This window comes from Styela clava, chromosome 1, assembly GCF_964204865.1.
Source record: "Styela clava chromosome 1, kaStyClav1.hap1.2, whole genome shotgun sequence".
In the NCBI taxonomy this organism is placed as follows: Eukaryota; Metazoa; Chordata; class Ascidiacea; order Stolidobranchia; family Styelidae; genus Styela; species Styela clava.
The window spans coordinates 21,461,064-21,483,674 of NC_135250.1; the positions used below are offsets into that span (position 1 = coordinate 21,461,064).

The 22,611-nt window shown below is 33.6% G+C and overlaps 1 protein-coding gene across 3 annotated transcripts; it reads right to left on the reverse strand.

The window, feature by feature from the left end:
* Window positions 1–315: 315 nt before the first annotated feature.
* Window positions 316–21,774, reverse strand: LOC120348691 (TGF-beta receptor type-1-like). 3 transcript variants are annotated; one of them, XM_039418901.2, is made up of 13 exons: window positions 21,571–21,774; window positions 19,906–19,992; window positions 19,490–19,608; window positions 18,959–19,115; window positions 18,538–18,588; window positions 18,080–18,223; window positions 17,351–17,453; window positions 17,083–17,246; window positions 16,497–16,664; window positions 4,908–5,064; window positions 4,142–4,266; window positions 3,646–3,776; window positions 316–3,243 (listed from the first exon to the last, which is right to left on the reverse strand). In XM_039418901.2, exons 1-13 carry the CDS (start codon window positions 21,611–21,613, stop codon window positions 3,115–3,117), a joined length of 1,578 nt encoding a protein of 525 aa, XP_039274835.2. In that variant the 5' UTR covers window positions 21,614–21,774; the 3' UTR covers window positions 316–3,114. The 3 variants fall into 3 exon arrangements, with proteins under 3 accessions (XP_039274835.2, XP_039274834.2, XP_039274836.2); XM_039418900.2 differs by having other exon boundaries at window positions 17,351–17,462; window positions 21,571–21,762; XM_039418902.2 differs by lacking the exon at window positions 21,571–21,774 and adding an exon at window positions 21,280–21,440 and having other exon boundaries at window positions 17,351–17,462.
* Between the last annotated feature and the right edge of the window lie 837 nt (window positions 21,775–22,611).

Genomic DNA, 22,611 nt, shown 5'->3' on the forward strand with positions numbered 1-22,611 from the left:
TCATTTCTGAATTCCGCCTCTATGCCATATTTCGAGGCTATACTGTTGTCAAATTTTATTAAACCTGTTATTGCTTCTTTGAACAATTATAAAATTAGCAAAGTAAGTATTTTGAAAAGTAATAGAATAGCACGCGGAACCCCTAGGTTTCTCCCGCGGAGCCCTGGGGCTCTGTACAGAGCACTTCGAGAACCTATGCGCTATATGATTCGAGCTGCCTGATCTCCTTCCTTCTCCCCAGGAATAAATATGAAAATCCTATCCTAACTTTGAATTGTGATCTTCAAGTTGGTGAATAATTAGTACAAATACAAATTTATGAAGAAGATAGATATATTTACAAATTAATGTAAAAGGATAGATCATAGGAGAGATAAGATTTCGGAAAATTAATTATACAATGAACATAATTCCATTTTCAATGAATAAAACACTACTCCAAGATCGCGAAAATTCTCGAATCTAATATAAAAATTCACTCATATGACACTCTACTTCCAAAAGGTTTCAAACTGTGAACCAAGGGTGTCAAATGTGTAATCATCTATAGTAAACAGCAGTACATGAATATACCACAAAAATTCAGGATCTCCACTTTTAAGGAAAAAGGCTATCAGTATACAATTTTACACACCTGTCAAAATTTTCAACTTGATTTCATTCCTCATAATTTCCATGATACAGATATGAAATCAACAAGAAAATCGGTATTCTGTTAAAAAGGTTGTATATATATAATAAAATATGCTGGATAAAAAAAACAAAAAAATAGTGAAATCCATATTTTTTGAATTTCTGAGAGATATTTCCTCAAATTGAATTTGAAACATCGTCTGCTTGAACACAAGAGCGAATTAATGGAGGACAGAGATACAGTACAGGGTATTTATGAAGTCCTGTTATAATTCTAATTTTATTATGAAGTTAGTTCTCAATATATCTTAACCAGGTTTGTTTTATTTCGATCAGTTTTATACACTTTTATATGCCTACCATTTTTATACAGGAATTTATGAACACCCTGTAAATCTCTCATGCACATTCACGAAAAGACAACAGGGTAATCAGGAACAGATACACATTTAGAGAGGATTTTATCCTAAAAGAAGTATTCACCCCTAAGAAGTCGTCTAAAAATGATAAGCTGATATTATATTTACACAAATAAATGCAGATTTATTTAGGCTCAGACACTATAATGTATTAATTAAAAAAAATCACATGAAATTAGATTTAAGAATTCTACTATTCTTGTTAGAAGCTTTGAGGGCGGTGGTCTGCAAATTTTACATACCATTGTGCCAAATCTGCTCACGGAAGCATGCGGGCCACATTAAACTTAAAATTATAATGCACTTGAACTCCTATTTCGGTGTTGAAAAAAATTATTGGTAGTAAATGACATACTGTGCACAATAATATGCCCTTGCCCTATTAATTACAACAAAACAAACGCTGTACAACAGCCATTGCGATGATATACATATGTGTGCAAAGTTATGAGCAATTTTTGTGTGTATGTATTAAAAGTGAAGTTGTTTAGGGGTAACAAAGAAATTGTTTCCGGGCCACAGTTTGCCAACCACTGTCTGAGTGTCTGTAGGATGATCTTAAAGATAAAAATTAGGGGTATACCTATTTAGCTTAAACAAAATTAAGACAATTTTTTTTCGAGAATCCAGATAATTCAGGTTACTGAATTTGACATACAGTTTCCAATTTTGCAGTGAAGTTATGATTTGGGTAAAATACTACTGATCAATATTTTGCCAAATTCTTATAATAATAATTCCAAAACACAAGATCAAATATAAAAACCATAACAGAGACGCTATGTCAATGTGGAACTATTAGAATTCATTTGAAGACTTTATAAATCGAAACATTCAGTTCAAATAAATCCCCGTTATTAACATTACCATCCAGGCAGGACTATAATGATAAAAATTTATGAGAATTTTTAAAGCCACTAAACCCTATGTTTCTAAAACAAGGCAACGTAAAAAGTAAAATATTTTAAATGTATTTCTTTACCCAGAAAGGAAAAAAAATCATAAAATTTATCAATCATAAGGATCAAATATTATGGCTGAAGACTATGGTTGTACCAATATTCGATAGGCATACGCGTTGGTGGGGTAAAATTCGAAAACAAAAATAATTTGGCAGACGACGGTACTTGAAGTAAAATCACAACAATAAGTCCTTATTCTACATATTTGCCTTATTTAAATGTTTTGGGATCTAGGGGCACATTGGAAATATGAGTTGAATCTCAATAGTACAAAAAACAGTCTAAAAAATAACTGGAAGGTGAAAATGTGACAAATTTTTATCAGCAGGTAATAGGTTTTTATATAGTACTATAATTAAGCTGTACAAAGCCAAGTAAACCGCAGCAAATATGGCAAATTTAGTAATGGATGGGCAGGCAGAATAGTATGTTACATGGATGTCTGACGACTGGTCAACTAAAGAGCGCAAATTGTTCCATGGTATTCTCTAAACAATCCAGTGGGAGACATTCAGAATGCCAGGATTATATTGATTATAGGCTTGCGTTTTGTTTTTTCTTTAATTTCAAAAATGTTATGCTACAAAATGCAAAAACTGTAAAAGTAAAATGACTAATTTTAATTAAAATTCATCCAGAATCACATGTTACGTACAGCCAGAGTCAGGCTTCCAACCTGTTAATGATAACCAGGTTGAGCATAATGGTCATATGCCACCATAGACAATAGTAATCATTAGAATCCTTCCCAGAAAATCCTGCATTCATCGAGACTAAATTTAATGGGTTACTGTGATAATTCATGTGTTAGAATAAACATTGAAGTTTCAGCAAATGGTTGTATAAGCATATGAAGTGGGATTTTCAATTAAGCTGATAGGTCTCTTACATCTTCGAATTCCTCCCATATATTTTTACATTGACCAAGTCAGAACTTACGAATTGCTCAAACAATTCCTCAAGTTGGCAAGACAGCATACAATTAGATGAATTTGAATTTATCATAAATTCAAGCCTGTCATGGCTGAAAACAATATTGTCAGTTAGCCTTTATGGCAATATACATGTTATAAAACAAGTGTTTATTGCGATCCTGCTCATCAAACGATTTTTATTCCTTCTTCGTCCTGAAGTTTTTTCAGAGCTTTTTTCACTCTCAATGCTGTGAGTCGAGCAGAGCAATTTTCATACCAGCACTCGCACATGATCTTATAAACTCCTCTTAGGCACTGAAATAAGAAAACAGAAATTAGGTGTTATGTTATCAGTATGTGCATAACTTTAAGTAGCAGAGTCCAACCCAAATCATTACACCCTGGCTGATATGGCAGGCACAGGATTGAAACCTGAGATTTTCAACTTACGCTGCCAAAGTAGTTAAGTTCAGCATTTCAACCATTAGGCCGTCGACGGCCCACACTATTTGTCCCAGTTTCTGTTTTGTGGAAAATCTCATTTCCTGGCATTATTAACTTGCATTGTTTCTCACCCATATCAACTAGTATTTAATTACATCTTTCTAATATGTAGCTAATCACTCTTTCCATTTTTGTTGGGGGATTGGGACATTACTAAAGTGAACTTGCACTCAAAATGAAAAGAAAAAAAGAAACAGAAAATAGAAATCTTACATCGTTTTGTTCCCAGAGTGGATATGCAGTAGGACGTTGTTTCTTTCCGCATACAACTGCACGCATATCTTCAACAGATGGATCGTTAGGAACAGCATCAAAGTATGGAAGCTCGTACTCCAGCGCTTGTCCTAAAAATGATTAGCCAAATGATGAACAATTGCTAATTTAATAAAAGAGATGAAAGATTTGCAGTCTGTAATACTAAGACAATTAGCAGGGCCGTGAAATCAGAGAAAATTCCAATTGCCTGCAAATCCGGTTGGCTCAGACCTCCAGTTGCAAAAACTCGTCTCAAAATACGAACTGTAAGAAATCCAATTTGGGAAGTTTTGACTAATTTTATCACCACTGAAAATGTGCAATATCGACTTTGTAATTTCTGGGAGAAGAAAAAAAAGACTCTGGTTCAGTCTCCAGTGAAAACATGCCAAACTCCGACTCTATAGCCATGGACGGCTTGGACGCATCAAGGTATTGTAATAAAAAAACACACCTCCAACATCTGCACGTCGAGCAATTTCCCAGAAAACGAGACCAAGAGAATAAATATCAGCTCTCTTGAATGAATCGAAATGTCTCATGTTTAGTGTTTCGTCTAATACTTCAGGTGCCATGTATCTAAATAATATACAAAGATATAAATTACACAAATGAGGTCATCTATCCAAACTACCACAGAATCATGCCCTGCCAAATCTAGAACAACATTAGAAATATTCTAAACGAAGCATTTTTGTACTAGTCTAGCATGACTGTGTGGGGCAACAAATGGTGAAAAGCTATTAACTATAACTGTTCCCATACCTGGCATGCACTGGTAATCGAACGAGAGGCCTTGATACACAATATAATTAAGCCGACTTAATATAGGCTTTCCTATCCCTGTGATACAAATGACAACTTATCCTTATTGTAAGAAAAAAAACAAGGCAATCAATAGATTTTGTTGATCAAAATTTATGTGAGCTTTTTTTAATAAATTGTGAATAACAGTTTTTCAATTTCGATAGAAAATGTAACTTCAATTATCACCATTATAATTCTGGAATTATAACTCCGAGGAATTGAATATTTCATTTCCAACACCTTACTTAGGGGAGTTTTAAAATATAATTTAAAATATGACAAACCCTAACTGCCTTGTTTTGATATTATGATTGGTAATCATTTTTAATTTTGAAAAACTCAAATTCTAAAAAATAGGAACATTTGAATAAAATTTTGATGAATCGAAAGAAAATCTTATGTGCAATTTTCACCTTATAGTTCCAACTTTGTTATTCAGCGGAATATCGATGGTGTCAGTCTGTGAGTCATGTCGTACTGCGAGTCCAAGATCAGCAATTGCACATTCACCGTTCTTCTTCACCAAAATATTTTTCGATTTCAAATCACGATGAGCAATCGGAGGTTTTGCTATAAAAAGAATAAAAAATTTAAATTGACAAATTACCTCTTTAAATGTGGTAAATAGATTTAAATATTTAGAATTTTCAAATACAAAATGAAATGAATGAAAATATAAATGCATTCCTGTCAAAATATTTCGGTTATGTTATGTTATGTTGGCTTTAATAGTGGATATCATTCATGAAATGATCCCATATTATCTGTCTCAAAGTTTGAATATCTTGAGTCTTTTCAGGAAATTTCCTTGAGAAAAAGTAATATTGTGTACTGTATTTAAATAAGGACCATAAGGCACACTTTAAATACTGTTTTTTCTCAAAATTCGATTGTGCGTCTGAAAAGCTTAATGTATGAATAAGGTAGTGCTTTATTTCCTACACACAAAATCAGTAGTAGTACCGGTGGCGCCTTATTTTAGAACAAACCTGAGCAATTTATTAACATTATTATGGTCAGTAAAATAAGGTAATTCCAATTTTGTTCAATGAACAATACTTCCATGCATTTGTTTGTATCTAGTTCAAAAAAGAAGGCTGTATTATCGCTTTGAATAGACTAATCCTGAGGCAGATAAAGTAGGCATGAATCTATTAGATTTGTATTACACACATATGTGAATACAACTTCAGATCATTCTCATGGAACATCAGTCATTAGTAACTTCAAGACATAAGATTAGGATATTCAAAAGATTATTGTATAGACATGTTCACTCCTTGTTCCGATAACAATACCATATTCGAACAGAATCATGTCATGGCAGCATGTCCAACAAACGATTCAGACATATTTTGCATAAATTCGTGACACAGAATCATTTTAAAATAACGTAGATTAATCAATTGATTACGTGTTGTCTAACTAATAGCCTATTGAAATCAAGCCACATCAAGCCTAAAAAATGTATGTATGAATATGCAGTTGAAATCATTCACATAGATAATGTAAGGCTGAATAAAAAAATATTAACAATTAAGTCAGGGATGGCCAATACCGAATAGTTCACTATTTCGAATACATTCGGAATTATTTTTTTCGAATATGAAATTTCGAATACTTCGAAAATAAAATCCACTAATTGAAGCTTATCTAAATGTATGTAGGAATTTCCATACAATAAGCAATGGAATAACTGCTATCTACAAGTTACAACCTAACTATATTACCAGGCATTTCATATTTGCAGATTATTGCAGTATATATTTTATATACCATGAGTCATGTTAACATGTTAATTAAATTAATACGACAATAGTGGTATCGATGATGGATTTGAATATTTGCGCAACACAAAATCATCCTAGTAAAACGCCCATACTTTTAAATACCAACCATTATCCAAATTATTTGTCGAAAAGCGGGATAAAGTATGAGGTATTTTTCCGACTTGTGACAATTTTTTTGTGCGTACAAAAATACGAATCAAAAATTAATTATATTCGGGAACTTTACCACATATTTTAAGTCCGCAGATCGCCGTTGTATGTTTGAGTAATAATACTTTTATTATTTCATCAATATGAAAATAGGAATCAAAAACTATTTATAATCGGGTAGTTTACCACACATTGTAAGTCCACAGATCGCCGTTGTATTTTGTAAATACGAAAATAGGAATCAAAAGTTAATATTAATCGCGAGTTTGCCACACAATTTATGTCCACAGATTGCCGTGATATTGGGCCGAATATTATTAGTTTTGATTCTTATTTTCGTACTCACGAAAAATTGTCACAAGTCGGAAAAAGAATTTATATTTTATCCCGCTCTTGGGAACTAATTTGAATAATGGTTGCCAGTGGTTTGTATTTAAAAGTATGGACTTTTTACGAGGATGATTTTGTTCTGCGCAAAATATTCGAATCCATGACCGATACCACTACTTGAAATGCCTTACCGCGTTGTTTTAATTCTATTATCATAACTCAAATGTTGGTAAATCGGGCAGTTTACCACACATTTGAAGGCCACAGATCGCCGTTGCATTTTGAAATTATTAGTTTTATCATTTTGTAAACACGAATCCGAAATTAATTATAATTGGGCAGTTTACCACATATTTCATGTCCACAAATACCCGTTGTATTTGGCATTAATACTTTCATTATTTTATCAATATAAAAATAGGAATCAATATTTGATAATATCGGTCAGTTTACTACACATTGTATGTCCACAGATTGTCAATACAACCCATGAGTTACGTTGAACAGAATTAAATTAATACGGCATGACATTTTAAATGCTGGTACCAGTCATGGATTGGATTATTTTGCGCAACAAAAAATCAATCATTTTGGACAATTTATTAACCCGAATGTTGAAATAATTTTCGAATGTGATAAGTACTACACTGTACGTCCACGGGTTATTTCACAGCTGTGTTTTCCTGTCCCTGTCGTGTTTTGCTGAATCGGCAAAACGAAAGGGTCACAAATCACTTTATCTTGGTGGCCGTGTTTCTCTTTAAAGTAACGATAACCGGCCTGCGATTAAATATCATGATTGGCAGACCCTAAGACCCATATATAAGGTTACACAAATCATGCTTGAGAAGACTCATGCGAATAATAAGCAGGCCACATAGAAATAAAATAAACATACTTTCTCAATTTTTCGACATAATGGAATTGAATTTGTAAATTAAAAGCCTCGTACACGAATGTCGGCAATGTCCACCCACGCAAACGTGCAAATGTGTCGCAACACTATGCGACGTACGGTCGCACAGAATATAAACAATCAAAGTGCCGATTCTATTTCATCGTCATTACGTGAGACAGCGTAAAAAGTCGTTTAAAGATTCCCGTAAAACGAAACACCACGTTTACGGCAAAAAGTGGCTACTATTCGGAATTATTCGAAAATCAGCCGAAAAGGTATTCGAATACTTTGATATTCGAATACATTCGAATATTCGATTCGTTTTGGACAAGCCTGAATTAAGTAAAGGTACTCAAACGCTTCGAAAGAGTTCAGTATAATAATTGGAATTATTTGGTAAAATCAAACCACCTGAAGCAGCTTGACATACACTCAAAACAAATCTGAACATTAACATGTATAGCCTATCTGAATGAGCTTCCTAAAATTACATAATTCAATATATGGTTTCCAAAATTTGCTATTTGGCTTGATATGCTCCGTATAATCAATCAAAGTAATGTGCCCTATTTGAACCATAGTAATTGATTAGGTCTGATGTCTATTAAATAGCATTTAAGAAGAAAAGCATATTAGTCTAGGGCGAACTTGCTTGTCTCAATGATCCAGTTCAAACCCCAAAAAATTAGCCGACACAACTTCCGTCCGTTTGGAAACGAGTTTGTGTCAAAATCAAACGATTTGGGTGGAAATTTTATTTCAATATTGAAAAATTTGATGACATTTTCACTGTTCACCAGAATTACGAAAGCATGGTATATATCTTATTAAAACATATCATACTGAATCCATTCCATGATTTATTTTTGACTAACGCAACTACATCGATTACATACTAAGCCCAGAAAATGAATGATTTAGGAATACTTTTCCAAATTAAAATAAAATATAACAATATCCACGATTCTGGATAACAATCTTGTTATCCAGAACAATAACAACAATATGATAGTTTATTTACATGATATCAAATTATTACCAGTCCCAACTTAGCGTCAGGTATAGACTGTTGATTGATAGGATTTATGGTCTAATGATTCATGTATCGGTTATATATTAAACTGATAAAAATGAGAGAAGTTTCGGGATAGCTCATGTGTGAGTCATTGCTGATGGAATGATACATCAACATATTGTTCAATACTGAAGAGAAGGGGTCTACAATATTGTACAAACTAAATTCTTTATATTTATGTATGTCAGAAACACAATACAAAACTTATGTCATGAGAACAAAGATCCTATCAATCCTTTTTTGATAAGGCAAGAAAAGCTATCAGACCCCAAAATTTTGTTAAATACAGGTGATGTTAAGATATATTGAAGGCATCTCCGCATAATTAGGTCTGTCTATGAAATACCAATTAATACAACAAGATAACTAGGCTAATTGATGAATTAGCTCAAGCTATGGTATCGCAACAGTCCTATTCCAATGTCAGCACTACTTAGGACTTTGTGATTGTAGATGAAACATATATCTATTATAGGTGCTCAATGTAGAAACTCACAGATCATGCTTTCATAACCAAGCCACATTGTTTTCAGTATTATAATAAAATTGTAAAAAGAAACCATGAAAACACATCAACTTGACATTACCATTGCAGCTTGCAGGTATCTATATAAGTATTTTACACTTCGCCCAATTTAAACAAATAACAGTGTTCATAATATAGTCCTCAATTAAATTACGGTAGGTGAAAGAACTTTGATGTGCTTGGTGCAACTAATGGTGGGCAAATAAACTAGTATTAAATAAAATAGAAAAATTAGTGAGCACTGATTAAAATAAAACAAACCTGGTTAACATATATTGAGACCTGACTTCATAACGATACTTTGATTGCAACAGGACTTTATGAACACCCTTTATTATGGAACCAATTTAGTGCTTAAATTGTGAAGCAATAGTTTTAAATTGAGTTGCGAAGAAAACAACCTAATTCATAAGTTTCAAATAAATCCCTAAAAAATTACTGGGGTCACAGTGTTCACTATTAGCGCACTTTTTTGCGAGGAGTGCGAAACATTTTCACAACTTTTTTTAGGGGCTGCGAAATAGCACTTTTTTTGATTTTGCAGGTCAAAAATTCAAAGTTGACAAATATTTTCATGCGAGTATGAAGTTGACAAATAAGTTGCGTACTAGTAGATTTATAACCCAATTTGCATTCCATAACGATATTTGCTGGGATTCTAACCAATGTGGTGCATACATTGGAGATAAAGCTTTTGCATTAACGCAGAATTCTCGTTTATAATATGATTATTATACAAGCACACCGATTCCCCTTGATTCCCCTTCTCTCGCGAAAACGCTCGGCCGCGTCTTTGAAACCAGATGTTAAAATGCTACACAGTGCGTTTTTTTGAATTTAAGAGTGGTCTTGTGACTATCGTGGCCAAAGTGTGTGATTTTCTAGTGCTGGTTTGACAGGATTTGTTCTCTTTTTAGTGAATTTATTGGAGCCATTCATAAAGTTCGACATTGTTTAGTAAAGGAATGTAAACTTGGGCCATTATTTATTAAATTAGAAGAAACTTTTAGCAGCTATCACAGATTTGTAAAATCGCCAAACTCACTACATACACAGGCTGTATTAACAGCCATTTTATTGTAACCACAAATATTAAAACCACATGGCGTTTCCCGAAATTTTACCATATTCAATATAATACAGTCTAGTCATTCACGATAAATCGAACTCAGCCCGGGTCAAAAATGAATCGCAACTATTTCTCATTGATAGGCGAGTAGGGGAGGGCAAAATCGAATAGTTTTATCGAATTAATTTTCGAAACATTGAAAAATCAGCAACAAAGCCTTTTTACTGGCTAATTTCGTTATAATTGTTTTGGCGGCGATATCCTGGATTTGACAATCTATATCCTTTCTCTTTTTTGCAAGTATGAATTCTTGCGGGTCGGCGGACGTCGAAGTTCTATATTTCAAGTTTACCTGTGCGTTCACATCCGCAACCGCTGTTAAAGACATCAATGACTAATTTCAAAACCCAAATTACCATTTGCGGTGACTTGATATCACCTATCAAGGTTTGTAAATTTACCGTCCCAATTTTAAGCGAATTGTAATATTATTATTGATACCGGGATGCAGATATTTATTAAGATGATAATCAACTTTCTTGTGCTTTACTATAGTGTCTGTATTATTTTACAGATAAACCTCCGCTAATCTGCAATTGCGTCAATCCTGAATGTTGATTTAAAATAGTAATTAAATAATTAGACAATGAAGGCATTTCTTGAAAGATATTTTACATTTGCGACTTGATTTGGCTAGAGTGCTTTTGTTCCTAATAAAGGGTCAGGTGCTAATTATAACTAATTCTTTCAAGTTTTTTAATTTTTTTCAACAAAACAATACCCCGTCGATAATTAAAGCTAAAATGTTACCAGTAATTTACAATTTTATTTACGGAATTTGCAAATTCACCACTTCACTTGACGACTTTGATAACGTCACGCCCTAATTATTAGTGCAAAAATACTCAAAATATAACGAATGTAATCATTTCCGATGATAATAGGCGCAACAATTCGTGAACGAAACAGTGTGCCTTGTTACATCGAAATTCACAATTGATTTTACTTTATATTCTAGTTCACAATTTCCCCACTCCACCGCAATTTTGGCCAAGGATGGAAGAGATCATTAAAGAGCTAATTGAAAGTACATTAAAACGATTACGATCTGTCATTTTTTTCTGGATATTGCTTGTACGTATTATACCATGTATTGCCTTTCGGAAACGCCAATCCAACTTTAGTTATTCAAAATTGAATATTTTTTATTCGAGTTGAATAGTTCGAATATATTTTACGAATACCGAATAGTCGAATAATTTTTTTATACACAACGAGGGTCCAAAACGTCGGAGGTCGATACTTCCTTCGGAATTAAAAGATACCTGGAAAAGTCGGCAACAAAGCGTTTTTTTTTTACTAGTTAAATTAATCATAATCGCTATTTTTTTTTGTCACCGCGCTCGCTTCGACGGCGATTCCCTAAAGTTGGTAATCTCTATTCCCGCGCTTTCTCTTTTTGGGGATATTACCGGTAATTCTTGCGGGTCGGCGAATATCGAAGTTTTATATTTCAGGTATACCTTTGTGTTTACATCGACAACAGCTGTTAGACATTAAGGACTGATTTCAAAACCGAAATTAATTTAATTCTGATTTTTATCTTTTGCGTTGGCTTTGGTCTTACTTACCACCGTTTGCAAATTAACCGTTCCACTAATATTATTATCGACACCGGGATATTATCAGATACCTTGCAAATATGCGATTGCGTGAATCCTGAATGTTGATTCAAAATAGTGATTGAATAAATTGGCAAGAAAAGCATTTATACGTGATTAGATCAGACTCAATTGTAACTCTATTTATAACTGATTCCCTCAAGTGTTGACTTGTTTTTAACAATACCCCGACGGTTATTATAGTTAAATTCGTTACCCAGTAATTCACAATTTTATTTACGGAATTTGCAATTTCAACACCTCACTTGACGATTTTGAAGTCATGCCCTAATTATTACTGCTAAAATGCTTCAAAATACAACGAATGTAATCATTTTCGACGATAACAGGCGCAACAATTCGTAAACAAGCCAGCGTGCGTTGTTATAACGAAATTCGCGCTTGATTTTACTTCTCTCTTGTTTACAATTTTAATATTCCACCGACCCTGTATGGTCGAATAAAATGTCAAATGGAAGGGATCACTAGAGAGTTAATAGAAAGTACAGTGTATAAAGGGAGTATGGCCTGTCATTTCTTATCTGGCTACAACTTAAAAATTGTTTTCATACCAGTTACTGATACCAGCTCTGGGAAAAACGTTGACTAGTCATTTTCGTACCGATGTTATTTATCGACGTTAGGCGCAAAAATAAATCAAATAACACCACAACGCAAAGTAAATACTGTAATATTTGATTCGGTTTTCGAATATTTTGCCCAGTCCTATATGCGAGGGCATGATATTAATGCCCAGAACATTTGTGAGCATATGGACTGGACGGAAATATTTTGCACCCGGCTGTTGGTTTGCGGAACAACGATTCGCTAAAGTTAATTGATCGAATACAGAGGAAGTATTTATTTATCATCTCACTGGCGAACATCGGGGTTCGATCATGTTGTCTTCCTTAAAAATAATAACTTTTTCAATAAATGTCTATTTTACTTTTGCGTCTTAATTATGATATGTAGGGTTTTCATTTATTTCTAATTCGAAATTGTCCGAAATACGGGGGGGGGGGGGTCGGGGTCGAAACCCCCCCTTTTAAATTTTCTGAAAAGTGAAAAAGTTGCCGATAACACGTGCAATTGCCTTCTGCTAAAATCGCCGTTCGTTTTCATCAACGCGGCATGTTATTTATGCCGTAAACGCCCTTTACATTGGTGTTTATTCTCTTTAAATCACAAATTTGTACCGCGGGAACAATGATAATTATTTTATTTTTGTACCCGCACGGAAATGTGAAAACTGAAAAAGCGTGCAATTAATTGCCTTCTGCTGAAATCGCCCATGTTTTCATCAGCGTGTTATTTAGGCCGTAAACGCCTTACGTCGGTTTTTATTCTTTCTAAATCATAAATTTGTGTCACGATAAACATGATAATTATTTTATTTTTGTACTTTGCACGGAATTGTGAATTATTATACGTTCATCGGTGGCGAGGTTCTAAAGACAAAAGAAGGAGCAAAACCGCGATCTAAATCTGATTGAAAAGCGGCATTATAAAATACTGAAAATAAAACCGTAATCTCAAATTTGTCGAATTTGCAAAATAGAAAAAATACGGATCAAAACAATATATGATAGGCGACGGGCAGTTTTTTACCACAACCACAAATTTTTATTTTATATTTTATTTACCACAAATTTTTATTTTTATGTCGGCAAACGCAAACGACACAAACGCTGGTTGAATTGAAGACAATTAAATTAATAAAGCAATTTAAGACATTTTAAATATGCCCTTATCGGTCACGAATTGATTACTTTGCACAACAGAAAAATCATTTTTCGTTGTAAACGTCGGTTCTTTTAACAAGTGGCGTAATCGCGGCGATGAATATGTATTTTTGATTCAACGATATATATACTTCAAATGCATTTTCATTGCACGAAATAAAATTGTACTTTTCGGGATTTTATATCAGTTATTGAGATTTTTCTAACGGCGATAAGGAGTTGGTAAGATTCCAAAAATACGTATTAAAATTAAATACACCGTTTATCTCATATTTTTATGTCCACCGATCGCCGTGGCATTTCAGAAAACTAATATTTTAATTTTGACGTAAGAAGAAGCAACCGCGAGTTACGTTGGACAAAATTAAACTAATATATAAAGACATTTTGGAATTTTGTAGTTGTCAGAGATTGAATATTTCACGCCACAAGAATAATCATTATACGCTGAAAAGACGTCCCTTTAACGAGCGCGTAATGCGAAGACTGTTACAGACCGCAATGGGAATTTATGATTATGAAACCCCCCCTTTTGAAAATCCTGGCTGCGCGCCTGTGTATAGGTATAATAATAATAATAGTATAGTGTAATCGAGTAACCAACTTAGCAATGGGAAGTTTAATACACATGATGTTTTGAGGGCGTCGTAACCCCCGTTTTTTTTTTAGTTTGATTGTTCTACCTTCTGCTTAAAGAAAGAACAACGTCGTTTTGAGGGCGTCGTAACCCCCGTTTTTTTTTAGTTTGATTGTTCTACCTTCTGCTTAAAGAAAGAACAACGTCGTTTTACAGTCATCTAACGTAACTATCCCGACGAAATCTTTTCTGTTTTGTATGGCATCGCCTTGGCGCAATTTATTGCCGGCTGAATTTTAATTGTTTTAGGATAAGTTATTTTTTGTTTGTTGGTTTCTAAACTTTACAAACTCGGGACGCAATTACTATTAAAAATATCAGTAATGTTGCACGGAATAACGAATCTGATTTTATTGAAACACACAAATAAGAGTTTTTCATTTCATGCACAACTAACCGATGCTACATGTGAGATTTGTGCACATGAACGATTGAATATCCGGAATGGATGTCTGATATCTGAGAACGCGTACTTCCCTTTCAACATTAATTTTAAGGATATCAGCGTTTCATGCGGTTAATGCGGTTAAAATTATTTATCAAATGGATTGGTTTTTCGAGACACTCTCAAAATTATTTGGGAACCACTATCATATCGTTCGTTTATTTTTTATATTCAAATTTTTTTCGAGAATCACCCTCGTTGTATTTGTGTACCTTCGCAAAAGAAAACTCTTTGGTGTCATTGTTCCTATTAGTGTAAGTGTAATCCGAATATTTCATACTAGGTCAGCAGCATTACAAAGAGTGCTATTTATGAATGCTGAAAGTAAATGGCATTCCAAAAAATATTGCCAATATATGATGTTTTTTGCTGGATTTAAACTAACTCGCACGAAGGCACGCCGACATGTCACGTAGGCACGTACATGTCTTTGCATAAGTTCTGAGATAGTATACTATAAATGTAAATGAAAAAATAGGTCAAGATAGCTCATGAGAAGGGGAAGTATTTTCAAAGTGATCATCTCCTTAATGGGGAGAGGAGGGACTTATTCCATGCATATTCTTCCGGATGCGTGTTATACTAAAGCAATATCAGTGACGGGGATGTTATTTTGCATCTGCTTTGTACAAATGACCCCTCTCCCTAGCTATGGCGGTAGTAACTAATATCGATTCCTGCCTGCATGAATCAATCCTTGTCTCATGTTAAATGGAAGGAGTAACACAAATGTGCAAGGCTTTCCTGTTCAGACGAAGGAGTACGCTTCCCCTTCGCAGCTGACAGGGGTGGTTGGTAGCACAAAAGTTTTGTTCGGGACAGGTGTGCTTAGCAGGTGTCCTTATGTTACCGATGAATTCCCTTGTTTTATACAAGGATTTAAGCGAAACATTGCGTTAACGGAAAAACTCCTCTTTTTAATAAGTAATATTAACGAAAGGAGCGTTTTTTCCAGTATCTATGCTGTTTTAAATGAGTTAAACAAAAGCTAGGGCATCTAACTTGTTTAAATTGAAAAAAGCACTCTAGCACTTTTTTTTTCAACGGCGAAGCACTTTCTCACTCATAATTTCCTTAGAGTTAACACTGACAAAGAAATTAACTAATATGATTTAAATTGACAGAAATCTTTATGAATCAGCAAAGCCTGCCAGATTTCTTACAACTTTGATTGAGATTATGATTTAAAGCCGGCCACTAGACTAACAAGGCAAATTTGTAACTTCAATAAAGTCACGCTGCTGCTGACCCCTAAGTTGGACCACCACTACGTATGAACTTTGATTCAAGGGAAGTTATTTTTAGTTGTACTAAATTGTACAGTTCTATCAAATACATTGTTAGAAAGGTTGCTGTATGTTATTAATAACAGGAATAAACCTTAAGTATTTGAAAAACATTTGAAATAACCTGGTACAATTCAAACTGCTGACTTATTTATAGTAAATATACTGTGTGAGCCCAAAAGAGATCACAGATCACAGAGAACATAACTTTGTGCAAAGTGTCCTAGATTCCTAAACTTTCGGTACAAATATCGAAAAATCGGCAGCCAGTAATCGAAAAATTAAATAAATTTTCTTCATTTTCGTAGAAGTAGCCTAATTACTAAATGGGTTCTGTTTTTTTGGGTAACCCTGTATATATAATTAACAAAAACCATTCTGTGAATGTACCTTGAGTGCCGAGAAACTCCATATGAAGATGTTCAAGTCCGCTGGTGATTGAAATTGACAATTTAAAAAGTCCGGCTTGGTCAACTTGGGTTCTTTCCAAGTAATCAAACAAGGATCCATTCTCATGATATTCCGTAAGTAACCATAATTCAGTCCATGTTCCTACATCTATAAGTATAAAATAATGGGAAAATAAATGTCAGAATATGGTTATTGGGGCGTTTCCGTGCACTTTTCATATATCAAAGCTTACCTTTGAACAAACTTGCATATTACAATACAAATAATATTGTATCAGCATTGGACAAGAAAAAAATTTCTGAACAGTTAAAATTTGAATTTCATAAAAAGTGACAGATTTTATTTAAAATTAGGTTATTAGATTTTTCAGTACAGTTTGCAAATTTTGGGGCTTGTTTTTTAGCAAACTTGCTTAAAACAAACTATATAAAAGTACTGGGAAAAAAAGTTCTTGTACTTCTAAAATTTAAATTTAATTCACACTGAATCCTTCAAAAAACTGATATGTGATCATTCACAATTTTTCCACTTTTTTCTCTTTCAAGTCAAGTTATAATATTTTTACCTTTGTTATCAGCAGCAATAAATCCGAGCACATTCTCATGTCTAAGCATAACTGTTTGATAAATCTCCGCTTCTCTAAACCAAGATCTCTCATCACGAGAAGAAAATTTTTTCACAGCTACATTTTCATCCCCTCTCCATTTTCCTCGGTAAACCTCCCCATATCTGCAAATCGAGCATGAACAAATAATAAAACGAAGAATTTAAAATATATGAAAGGCAAATTAGTATTTTATATGGAATTAACCATCCATCTTTATGAGACTCACCGTCCCTTTCCAATGACTTCTTGTAACTGAACTTGTCTGGCTATTGTCCTCTGGACCAGTAAAGGCTGGCCAGCTCCAGAACCGCTTGACCAATCGTCAAATTCTGAAGAAACTGTTGGGAATGACCATCAAGTTTTCAACAAAAATAATCAATCAGTAAGTAAAAGAGACCTAATCAAACAGCTAAATCAGTAATTTGGCCAAACTAGTATAATTGGTACCGCAGAACCAAATTAGCTGATGTGTTTTTTAGAGTTATCAGAAAATTGAATTTTTGTAAAAATTTAGTTCTAACAGCATAACCTAAAAACTAAAACTGATAGGCCTACTGCTTTAAAATCCAGATCAAAAGATAGCTCCTGGTCCAGAAAACCAAAAAGGTCCATTTTAAAAAAATGGGAGATAAGGAACTACGGATTTACTGCGACATATTGTGCATTTATTTGTAGACTTTGACATATGTTACTGTAAGATAACTATAAATCTAGGGATGCATGAGCATATCAGATCATTATCTTTGTTTTTAAAATTTCATGGAAATATATATCTATATTGCAGCATTAATGTGAGACGAATAGGAAGTTTCTTTTAAAATATTTCACTTAGCTACCAATCAACAGACAGGCTTGTGGGACCTACTGTGCATTTCAGTATATATTATTGAAGGCAAATTCAGAATTAACCTTGCTATCATAATTCAACAAAACAGAAAAATTAAGAGCTCTTTACCTTTATTGTCAGTGACATAACCCTCCTTTATGGACAAAGATGAACCGTTACTTCCACTACTACTTAGAGGATCTTTAATCGTACTTCTTCTTTTTACGAGAACAAAGATTACAACCACTAATATCAACAAAATACCAGCTACACCTAAGAAGAGATTAAACTGCATCAAACATCAATCTTGGAAGTTGGAAGCGAAAAAAAAAAACACTGCATCTGGAGGCAAATGCCATATAATGTCCTAATATGAAACTAAAGCATTTCAATGTAACTGACCGTTTTCTGCTTTCCAGTTTTTCAATTCAATTTACTTTAAACAAAAATTCTTCTCTTTCGAGTGATATTTCAGCCAAATAATTCTGGTCTTAAAAGTCAAGGATCAAATTTGGTACATTGGCAGAAAAAATCAAGTATATAAAAGAACTGTAAAATTATCAGGTAAAATAATTAAAAATGCTTACTTGAAATGATTGTAGCTTGATGTGAAGAAGTTAATCCTGATTTTTCTGGAACTAAAAATACAGATATATAAATAATGAAAAAAGGAGATTAAAATAAAAAGAGCTTAGGCTTAGATGTATGAATATGGGAGTTATGGCATTGATGCCTGTACATAACTGAGTATTGAATTTGTTGAAAAGATCCACTGGCGTAGGTGGCAAGCATGAAAACATGAAAAAAAAGTGATTCCCATTAACAATTATTATTGAAATATAACACCAAAATTTTGGGTGACATATTGGAACTTAGAGGAAAGTTGTCCATCTTCAAGTAATGAAAATTTTCAGTCATGGAGTAAAGCGATTTTTTCACAAAGACTAGAATTTAGAAAAACGATCATGTCCAAAAACAAAAATAACAAAATTTCCACAGATTACCCACCAGTAGTCTCAGGAGGTGGCAAAAATATAGGTTCTCCGTTACAATAATCTTCATCATTGCAACATGTTTGTACAAGATATTCACTCGTAGATGGTTTACAAACAAAAGGACTAGAACGTAAAGTTCCTTCTGTAAAACACCCATAAGATTCATAGATCTGAAATAAGAATTAGAAAAATGAAAACTTCAAATACAATATACAAAATAAAATAATACATGATATATGGGAAAAAAGAGTCAGAAACGAACGACATAGTTGAAATAAAAGACTTTAGTCATAACAACAATGCTCTTTTGGTTTTTCTTTACTTTCCAGTAAATTCTTTGGAGATTATTTCAAACAAACATCCCAAAATCTAAATATCTTCAAATATTGTTTTTCAACTAGTGAATTGATTATCTTTTTCTTCAGATGATATTTTAGTATTTTTCAATTTGGATTCAAAACTTTCCAAACAGTAAAAATCCGTTATTTCACGATTCAGTGTGAACAGTTTTTTTTTCAATATCAATTGTCAAAATATAACATACATTTCCACTCTCTGGCATTTTCTGAATATGATGATAACATTGTCCTTTTCCTTCTACAGTACATGTATCACTTGAACAGAATGGATTTGGCTTGTTGCCTCCACAATGACAATGTAGCTCTGAAATAAGTAATAAATTATTATTTCAAATGAAAACTCCTAAGAAGTAATTAGTATCAGTATAAATATCCAAACCTGTCAGGTATTTTTGGAAAACATACTAATATTTCAATATTAAAATCTTAGTGAACAAGTTTTAATAAGGACAACTTTAACTTTATCTCAATCCAACATTCCAGTATATCGGTATGTAGCTAGTTATGACAATGCTAGTATGCCATTAATGACATGGTTATGCAAATGAGCTATTGTCATTACTTATGAGTGCCTCTCGGTTCTTCTATTTAGATTACTAACCTGCTTGTGTTTGATGTATATGAAAGCAGATATAAAAAACTACAAAAGTAAAACTTTTCATCTTCATATTTGATAGATTTCTAAAAACTAAATTGATAAAAAAATCGAGCATCAAAAAACATAGCAGCAAATTAAAATCGTATGGTACAGTTCTCCGATTCTAAGAATGGCCCCCACATCAAAAAACATGGTCGCGATTGATTTAATGGCGAAAACCCTATTTTTTCGCTCACGTATCATTTGTCTCCTTTTGACATCGTAAGTCAGGCGGTGCGTGCTTATTTTGTGCGACAGGAAGTAAATCTCTTAGAGCAGTAATTTCTATCACTGGTGTTTCTTCTGGGACATTTAAACACCAAATCGTAGTAGTCTACCGATGATATATTGGTTAATGCCGTCACTCAGAACAAAAATAGGGCGTGATTCCGCGCCGACCGCGTCTTCTCTGGCTAAAAATATCGATCTAGTGGATATTTTTACACTTAAAACAGTACGTGCATTGACTTCGTGATTGTTTGCCCAAAATAAAGAAATACGTCGTTATTCGCGTCTTTGCCCTTAGCATATAATAATGGATCAGGTCGTCGTCGTTTGTGCACCTAAGTCCGTCGCATAGCTGCAGGGCCGTTGAAAAGTTAAATTATTATGGAGAAGAGCATGGCGCAATCACACGCATCTGCTGTCATGGCAGACGCCCTCGTTTCAGAGACAAATAGAGTGTTTGAGTGAACATCTTGGAATTGGAAAAATGTTCCTTACTGCAGTACTGAAAATTAAATCATGATACAGTCCAAAATCAGTATATAAAAGTAATTCCCAAAACTGGGGTCTCGATGTAGATTCGAACCTAACATACTTCTAGTGGGAGTAGCATGACATTTTTTTCACGTATCAATTCTAACCAACCCCCACCTAACTACACCATCCAAAAATGACGTCATTACGGCGTCACAGTGACGTAATAGAGCCCCCTCAAAATATACGAACTGCCATCCAAGACGCGCAAACGAGCACCCGAAATTGAACAGTTATTTCTCTCGTTTTCTCGTCGCAACGATTCCAATAGGAGAGAGATCGATAATGTCAGTCAGTTCTTTATCGTCGGCGCCAATGCCATTTCGGTCGATCGTGTGTATATTTGGCAACCTCTATGACGTGATTGTGATGTCGTAGTGATTTAATTTTTGGATGGCGTAGTCAGATGGGGGTTAGGATTGACATATCAAAAAATTGTTATGCTACGCCCACTAGAAGTACGTTAGGTACGAAACTACACAAGACCCCAAAACTGCAGCTATCATGTTTTGCCTAAAACAATAAATATAGTAGCTCAAGTCCAGAAGTCTGTGTGCAGATATAAACTATTAAATTCACCCCCACAGTTCTGCAGTTCCTGACTCTGGCCCTTCGTTTCTCCGAATATTTTTTTCTGTTTACTGGTTTAGGTGAGGATTGAAAAAATAACAATAACACACGTCTTCTGTCGTAATTGCTAATTAAACTAGTTAGATATTAATCTGACTACAAACAGAATATATAATAGGTTGCTTGTTCAAGTTGAGATGTCTGTTAATTTGATATAACAGCAAGGATCTAGACAATTGCCTGTATAGATTTGATTTCCTTCGATAAAGATATTACGATAAATCAAATAAACCAACTTACAATTCCAAGTTACTATTCTTAACAGTTGATTGGTAGAGATCATCAGATTATTAATAATGCTTGACGATAATGACCTCCTTGTATGTTTAAGATCGTATTTTAAGGTGTACAACAATTTTATTTCACTCGTCCAAAATGGTCTGTTTCTTTATTATCCTAATACATTTGTTTCCACGATGTAAGATTTTACTCCTCGATTGTTCGAGACCGTTACACAGATTATTCATGTAAAACATATCACACGGGAATTATTCGCTATTTTGCATGTTATGTTGAAATATCATATAGGAGTGTTCTAGAATATTCTCCAATATTTATGACTCGAGAACTATATTTAGTCTTGATGTTTTTATTTCCAAAATTATTAGTTGATTTGTTACACATTCAAGAGACCACTTGCGAAATATTTAAACAGGACATACTAAAATTAACCGATAATTGTATAAGTCTTAAAATCCCTTGAAATATAAGGATAAATTTGAAAATATTATGTCATTAATGCACAAATGTCCAAATTTAAAATCTCAAAATATTGAAAATAATAATTGAAATGTCAATGTAATACAAGTTAAAAACTGTTTGATGTAAATAAGCAATGATATAAGACTCAAAACAGCAAGATACGGTAACGATTAACTTATGTCACTTAAACTGCAATTGAAAGAATTATATACAATTAGTAAGACAATAAAATAGAAAAAGAAATAATGACATCAAGACTAAAAACAATTCTTTAAGTCATAAATATTGGAGAATATTCTAGAACATTCCATTATTTGAATAGTCGGGTATGGAATTATTAAGCCAATTTTTTTCAGAATATTAAAAGGTGTTAAACATACTGACATACGGTAACGGTACCGGTAGTAGTTACGGTACCGTAACTGACCGACTCTGATGACCGCATGCAGGCATGGTCGTATTGCAGTATTGTCAGTACCGGTACGGTAACGGTACAGGTATCATTGTCAAATGTCAGCCAGGCCGTACCGCCATAATACTGTAATACATGTAATAAAATAACAAAACTTCACTTTCTTG